Source organism: Cetorhinus maximus, chromosome 4, assembly GCF_964194155.1.
Source record: "Cetorhinus maximus chromosome 4, sCetMax3.hap1.1, whole genome shotgun sequence".
NCBI classification, from domain to species: Eukaryota; Metazoa; Chordata; class Chondrichthyes; order Lamniformes; family Cetorhinidae; genus Cetorhinus; species Cetorhinus maximus.
This window is the reverse complement of record NC_135882.1, coordinates 159780087-159788511: the sequence shown is the minus strand read 5'-3', so window position 1 is coordinate 159788511 and position 8425 is coordinate 159780087. Positions and strand designations below refer to the sequence as shown.

Below are 8425 nucleotides of genomic sequence, written 5' to 3'. Positions count from 1 at the left end.
TCCAACCAGGGGAGAAACCCTTCCTACATTCGCCCTGTAAGAATTTTCTGTGTCTACTTTGTAACCGAAGCTCTGCCTTCACCCGGCTAAACGGGTGAGAGGTTCCCTCCTGGAATGAGCGTTCTCATTTCTTGGTCTCATTTTGAGGGGAATCAGGTCAGAACGTGAATCCTGAGTTATAACTGACACCAGTGGCGAGCAGTTGCGGGTGCGCATCAACATGAAAGTGGCGGTATAACTGTGTCTTGAACCTAGTTCGAAATTGGCTCCAAGTCTCAGATCTTATCCTTATCACTGCTGCCACCTAGCCTTTTATGGAGATATGTGTTATAATATGGATTGAATTGAAATTACCTTTTCAGTAATAATGAAGCAATGTGTATTTGTGTGTGGGGTGGAAGGGGAATTGGTTGTTTTACTCCGAATGTGTTGGAGGCAGGCACCTGAAGAGGGGGAAATTGCAGGGCTCCGGGGAGAAAGCGGCAGAGTGGGACTAGGTGGGTCGCTTTCTGCAGAGAGCGATGGGCCGGACGGCCCTCCTTCTGTACTCTGGCCGTCCTGTGATTTTGAGTGACTTGCCACCTGGTGCCTTTCGCCAAATATTGCTGTGGGGACGGAACAACCTGCTCTGAGAAGCGATCCGATTCATCGGAGATTTAGAGGGGACGTTTGGGAAAGCATTGGTTGCCCATCGGTGAGGGGTTAGGATTTAGACCTGGGGGGGCGGGGGGGTGGAAGTAATGAAAGAACGCTTCCTGGAGAGGTGACTTGATAGAGAGAGAAGAAAAGGAGCCCCTTTTCTCAGTGTGCCACAAGGATGATCGTCATAAAAAGCCAAGCCTTTGATGCAGCGCTGGAGAGGCAGAGTCTCCACCTCCTGACCCTGAGCCAGTGCTGATGTGCTTGGGAACTGAGAGGCCTCTCACCAGAGAGAGAGAGAGAGAGACACACACACACACACACACACAAACTCAAAGCAGCTGAGCGGGGCAATAACTGGAGCAAGTCTGGGAGCGAACACTCTCCAGCCACGACTCCAACTCCTCTGGATGCGCTCTCTCAGACGCAAGGGCTCTTCCAGACAAAACAACCAGTTTGTTTTCACAAACACTCCGGTTTCTTGAAAACTTGAAGATATATATATATATATATACACACACAGTGAGGGACTTGTGCACAGTTTATCTGATCGAGTTCAGCCGCTCGTTTACTGAACCACAGCCGGCTGGAAGCTGAAGAGCAGCAGAGCGAGAGAGACGAGACAGCCGCGGAGTCCAGATTACCGTCTCAGGGTGAAGACGCCCACACACCCAGTGACAAATATCATCCTCTTGATTTCATCCCCCCTCCCTCCCTCTCTCCCTCCACCCCGGGCTTGCTAGATCTAAAGCACAGGAGGAGGGATTTTTCAGTACAATTCACAGCGGTCTTTTTGGACGGAGCAACATCTCGGGACTTTTGCGGGCACCGAATGCCGAATTGGGCTGAACTGCACCACCACAGGAAAACCATGTGTTCACACCGCCTCCCACCGGTCTTCAGATACCTGCTGCTGACCCTGATCCTCCCAGGTGAGTTCTCAGTAAATCTTTGGTTTCCTGGTCTATGTTTGTGTGTGTGTGTGTATGTATGTATATATGTGTATATATGTATATATTTGTGTGTGTATGTATGTATATGTGTGTATGTATGTATATATATGTGTGTATGTATGTGTATATATATGTTTGTGTGTGTATGTATGTATGTGTGTGTGTATGTATGTATATGTGTGTGTATGTATATATGTATATATTTGTGTGTGTATGTAAGTATATGTGTGTGTGTATGTATGTATATGTGTGTGTATGTATGTATATATATGTGTGTGTATGTATGTATATATATGTGTGTGTATGTATGTATATATATGTGTGTATGTATGTGTATATATGTTTGTGTGTGTATGTATGTATATGTGTGTGTGTATGTATGTATGTGTGTGTATGTATGTATATATATGTGTGTATGTATGTGTATATATATGTTTGTGTGTGTATGTATGTATGTGTGTGTGTATGTATATGTGTGTATATATGTATATATTTGTGTGTGTATGTATGTATATGTGTGTGTATGTATGTATATGTGTGTGTATGTATATATGTATATATTTGTGTGTGTATGTAAGTATATGTGTGTGTGTATGTATGTATATGTGTGTGTATGTATGTATATATATGTGTGTGTATGTATGTATATATGTGTGTGTATGTATGTATATATATGTGTGTATGTATGTGTATATATGTTTGTGTGTGTATGTATGTATATGTGTGTGTGTATGTATGTATGTGTGTGTATGTATGTATATATATGTGTGTATGTATGTGTATATATATGTTTGTGTGTGTATGTATGTATGTGTGTGTGTATGTATGTATATGTGTATATATGTATATATTTGTGTGTATGTATGTATGTGTGTGTATGTATGTATATGTGTGTATGTATGTATATGTGTGTATATATGTATATATTTGTGTGTATGTATGTATATGTGTATGTATGTATATGTGTGTGTATGCATGTATATGTGTGTGTGTATGTATGTATATGTGTGTATGTATGTATACATGTGTGTGTATGTATATATGTATATATTTGTGTGTATGTATATGTGCATGTTACACACACCGATGCTCCTTGCAATTGGCACTGTCGCTTTTACCTGGGCTTCAGATTAATGGTATGTGTGGCAAGTGCCTTTGCCAACACTGGCCAGGGTGAATCTGTATTTCTCAATGGCTTAATATAACCCATTTTTCCAGTGACACTTTTTTTCTCTCTCTCTGTCAGCGGCGACCCGCAGTTGGCTCTGGAGTAAACTTCAACCGCCTGTCCTTTAGCGAAAGTTGCGCCGCTTCTCAGTGGCGAACCGGAGTTGCCCCCGAACTGTCAAAAAAAAATGGTGTCAACACTGAAATGTGTCCTTCAGGGTGTGGTGGATAAATGCATGGCCGTATGTGGAGGTATTTTTAAAAGTGTATGGAACAAATTTTTAGTGGTGGAGATTATTAATGGTGATTTTTTTTTTGACCGTTCCGGGCTCTCTGTGAAATTAAAACCTGCCTTAATTCTTTTATTTTACAAAGTGCATTTAGACAGCAGGTAAGGCGGCGGAGTTTGAAATGTCCCTGTTTTGTGTTGGTGGGCTGCCTTTCACAAAGTTGAAGAGCTGATTGGCTTTAAACCTCAGGATGGCTTTTTCCCCCCCTCCCGTTTGTCAATATCGCGTCAGTTTCATTGATTGAAGAGCCGCTGACCTTTGCCTTGGGTCTGTACCTCCCTCCGCAACAAACAAAATAACCCTCCACTAAGTGTCAGGGAGAGAATTGTACATCTCCCCGCGGAGATAGGGAAATTCACCCAGGATGTAACTAGTCTGGAGCTGTGAACCATTGAAGGGCTGATTATAGACAGAGGGGGGGGGGGGGGGGAAACATCTGTTTGAAATTATAGAGCAACTTTTTTTTTAAAAATCTCGTTCAAACCAGTGAATTAAATTAAGGCTGATGAAGGGAATGAGCTGCCTTTGACGTGAAGATGATTGCTCTAACAAGTTAAAGCAAAGCAGATCATTGCACAATTATTTTCAACCCTTTCTGATTTTAACCAACTTCAAACCTTAACGGAATTTTTTCACTCTGATACTTGCCATAGTTAATTGGACTATTATCATTGTGGAAAATTGGCAGTTTTCTGTTTTGCAAAAGTAAGTGGGCAGAGGGCTTCGGTACTGGTAGGGTACTGGTTAGTAATGCAGGAAAACAGCTTCTGGTCGCGTCCCGCTAACTGCATTTCAATTAGGATTTGAATTCAGTTTGCAGCAGCATCTTGTTCCCTTTCTTGAAGCAGTTTATTTGTTCACAATGTCAACAAACTGGACTGGTGCCAGAGTAAAGGCTTATCTCCCAGGATCCCACTTTTTAAAAAGATGTTTATACATTAATTTATTTATTGATTGATCTTTTAAAACATAATTTAAAGGTTTATTAATTTTATTTATTTAAATTTATCTTATTAATTTTTAAAAAGGCTGATCATTTCTCCCCAACCCCAGCCCCGCCCCCACGCAGTTTCTCTCCAGGGCTAGGAGCGTGTGTATACAGATATCGTGCAGTTTTGTCTGACCACATTTAGGGTGTGAAGGAGAGACTTGGTGGACTTTCTCCCCCCCCGCCCCCCGCCACCCCATGTGTGGGAATAAGTGGCGGAGCCTCTGCTAGATTGTCTCGGGCCTGAGGAAGGAATCGGCTGGATGAGCGGATTAGTGGCCACTGATTCTGTGCTTTCCTATGCTCTCTAACTCATCATCTGTTATATTCTGCATTTTCTGTGCTTTATGCTCTCATCTCTGTCTTTGTTCTGTCTGAGTTTTTCTTTCTATCCCCATAACCTCCTCGCTCTATTATCCAATTCCAGTCTGTGGCCTCACACCCTGTAACTTTGACCATATCTCCTCAGCACAAGCTTTGCTTTCAAAGCTCCTGCAACAACAGCCTGTACTTGTGTGTAGCACATTTAGAGTGAAAATCAATCCTTAGGCACTTGACAGAAATGCATGCTAAGCCAAAGAAATAAAGATTACAAAACATGACCAATAGCTCGATAAAATAAATGTATTTTAAGGAGTGCTTTTGCAAGTCATTATAATAGTCAAGTTAATGAAGGCATGGGTGCTTATTTCAAATATAATAGAAGGACTGAGCCATATCACATTCAGCAAGAGAGCATTATCTACTGAGAGGTAATATTTCTTTCTTTATCCTCTGGTTGGGAAGTCAACAACAAGGGGTCATCAATTTAAAAGGTGTTGCTAAGGAGAGAGGTTGGTTTCCTGAAGCATGTAATGCTTTGCCACAGGGAGTAGTGACATCTTCTATGGGAAAAAATAAATATTTGAAGCTGAGCGCTTTATGGAGAGAGCAGGGCAGTACAATTAGTTCTAGGCTGTGTTTACTTGTTCTTTGCTGGAACAGAGAGGGCTAGAAATATTCTATGGCTCAAAATTAAATCTTTAATGATGCACTTAATGAATCTGAGATTGCTACTTACAGTATATCAGGTTAAGGCTGCAAAAATGCTAATGATAGGGTTTATAGCAAGATGTAGAATATAAAAGGCAATGACGAACCTCTATAAAACCTTAAAAAAAACCTCAGTTAAGAGTTCTCTGAGTATATTCCACACTGTAGAAAGGGTGTTGGGACATTAAAGAGGCATTCAACACATTCAGTAGCATGCTGGGATAAAAGCAAAATACTGCGGATGCTGGAAATCTGAAACAAAAATAAAAATAGCTGGAAAAACTCAGCAGGTCTGACAGAATCTGTGGAGAGGAATACAGTTAACGTTTCGAGTCCGTATGACTCTTCATCAGAACTGAGGAAAAATAGAAATGAGGTGAAATATAAGCTGGTTGAGGGGGGTGGGACAGGTAGAGGTGGATAGAGGGCTAGTGATAGGTAGAGGCAAAGAAGAGATTGCCAAAGATGTCATAGACAAAAGGACAAAGGGGTGTTGACGGTGGTGATATTATCTAAGAATGGTGCTAATGGTGACATTAAGAGTAGAAAGCAGGACGAGCAAGTGACAGATGGCCCTAGTGGGGGTAGGGTGGGGGAAAGGGGTCAAAATAGGCTAAAGGGTGGAGATGAAACAATAGATGGGAATACATTTAAAAATAATGGAAATAGGTGGGAAAAGAAAAATATGTTTAAAAAATAGAAATAATTAGAAAAAGGAGGATCGGAAAGGGGGCAGGGATGGATGAGAGAGTTCATGATCTGAAGTTGTTGAACTCAACATTAAGTCCAGCAGGCTGTAAAGTGCCTAGTAAAGTGCCAGTGAAGCTCAATGCAAACTGGAGGAACAGCACCTCATCTTCCGACTAGGCATTTTACAGCCTGCTCTTCTTAATATTGAGTCCTCAACATGGAATCTGGACCTCATGAATTCTCATGGCATCAGATCAAACATGGGTAAGGAAACGTCCTGCTGATTACCACATACCACCACCCCACCTGCTCCGCCTCAGATGATGAGGGTGGCAAGGGTGCAGAAAGTACTCTGGGTGGGGGACTTCAATGTCCATCACCAAGAGTGGCTCGGTAGCACCACTGCTGGCCGAGTCCTAAAGGACACAACTGCTAGCCTGGGCCTGCAGCAGGTGGTGGGGGAATCAACAATTGGGAAAAACATACTTGGTCTCATCCTCACCAACCTGCCTGCCGCAGATGCATCTGTCCATGACAGTATCAGTAGGAGTGACCACCGCACAGTCATTGTGGAGATGAAGTACCACCTTCACATTGAGTATACCCTCCATCATGTTGTGTGGCACTACCACCATGCTAAATGGGATAGATTTTGAACAGATCTAGCAACTTAAGACTGGGCATCCATTAGCGCTGTGGGCCATCAGCAGCAGCAGAATCATACTCAACCACAACCTATAACCTCATGGTCCGGCATATCCCCCACTCTATCATTACCACCAAGCCAGGGGATCAACCCTGGTTCAATGAGTGCCTGAGGGCATGCCAGGAGCAGCGCCAGGCATACCTAAAAATGAGGTGTCAACCTGGTGAAGCTACAACACAAGATTACTTGCATGCAAAACAGCATAAGCAGCAAGTGATAGAGCTAAGCAATTCCACAATCATGAGATCAGATCTAAGCTCTGTAGTCCTGCCACGTCCAATCGTGAATGGTGGTGGACAATTAAACAACTCACTGGAGTAGGGGGCTCCACAAATATCCCCACCCTCAATAATGGGGGAAGCCAGAACATCAGTACAAAAGATAAGGCTGAAGCATTTGCTACAATCTTCAGCGAGAAGTGCCGAGTGGATGATCCATCCCTGCCTCCTCCAGAGGTCCCCAGCATCTCAGATGCCAGTTTTGAGTTAATTTGGTTCACGCCACGTGATGTCAAGAAACGCCTGAAGGCACTGGATATTGCAAAGGCTATGGGCCCTGACAATATTCCGGCATTAGTACTGAAGACTTGTGCTCCAGAACTTGCCGCGCCCCTAGTGAAGCTGTTCCAGTACAACTACGACACTGGCATCTACCCGGCTGTGTGGAAAATTCTCCAAGAATGTCCTGTACACAAAAAACCGGGCAAATCCAACCCAGCCAATTACCTCCCCATCAGTCTACTCCCGATCATCAGTAGTGATGGAAGGGGTCATCAACAGTGCTATCAAGTGACACTTGCTTAGCAATAACCTGCTCAATAACGTTCAGTTTGGGTTCCACCAGGGGCACTCAGCTCCCGACCTCATTAAAGCTTTGCTTCAAACACGAACAAATGAGCTGATCTCCAGAGGTGAGGTGAGGATGACTGCCCTTGACATCAAGGCAGCATTTGACCGAGTGTGGCATCAAGGAGCCCTAGCAAAACTGGAGTTAATGGGAATAAGGGAGAAAACTCTCCACTGGTTGGAGTGCTACCTAGCACAAAAGAAGATGGTTATTGGAGGTCCATCATCTCAGCTCCAGGATATCACTGCAGGTGTTCCTCAGGGTAGTGTCCTAGGCCCAGCCATTTCAGCTGCTTCATTAATGGCCTTCCTTCCATTATAAGGTCAGAAGTGGGAATGTTCATTGATGATTGCACAATGTTCAGCACCATTTGCGACTCCTCAAAAACTGAAGCAGTCCATGTCCAAATGCAGCAAGACCTGGATGATATGCAGGCTTGGGCTGACAAGTGGCAAGTAACATTCATGCCACACAAGTACCGGGCAATTACTATCTCCAACAAGAGAGAATCTAACCATTGCCCCATGATGTTCAATGGCATTACCATCATTGAATCCTCACTATCAATATCCTGGGGGTTACCATTGACCAGAAACTGAACTGGACTAGCCATATGAATACTGTGGCTACAGGAGCAGGTCAGAGGCTAGGAATCCTACAGCGAGTAACTCACTTCCTGACGCCCCAAAGCCTGTCCATCATCTACAAGGCACAAGGCGTAATGGAATACTCTCCACTTGCTTGTATGAGTGCAGCTCCAACAACATTCAAGAAGCTTGGCATCATCCAGGAGAAAGCAGCCTACTTGATTGACATCCTATCCACAAACATTCACCCCCTCCACCACCAATGCACAGTACTATCTGCAAGATGTGCTGCAGAAACTCACCAAAGCCTCCATTAACAGCACCTTCCAAACCCACAACCACCATCATCAAGAAGGACAAGGGCAGCAGATGCACGGGGACACCACCACCTGGAAATTCCTCTCCTAGTCACTCACCATCGTGACTTGAAAATATATCGCCGTTCCTTCACTGTTGCTGGGTCAAAATCCTAGAACTCCCTCCCTAACAGCACTGTGGGTGTACCTACACCACATGGACTGCAGCGG

General features: G+C 43.8%; 1 protein-coding gene across 1 annotated transcript in view; it reads left to right on the top strand.

Annotated features, from left to right (window-relative positions):
- Positions 1-1195: 1195 nt before the first annotated feature.
- The window catches only part of LOC144679984 (protein APCDD1-like), a 32301-nt gene continuing 25071 nt past the window's right edge, over positions 1196-8425 (top strand). The window contains exon 1 of the mRNA XM_078541044.1: positions 1196-1571. Coding sequence (XP_078397170.1) covers positions 1472-1571 — 100 coding nt within the window. The 5' untranslated portion in view covers positions 1196-1471. The remainder of the gene's footprint in view (positions 1572-8425) is intronic.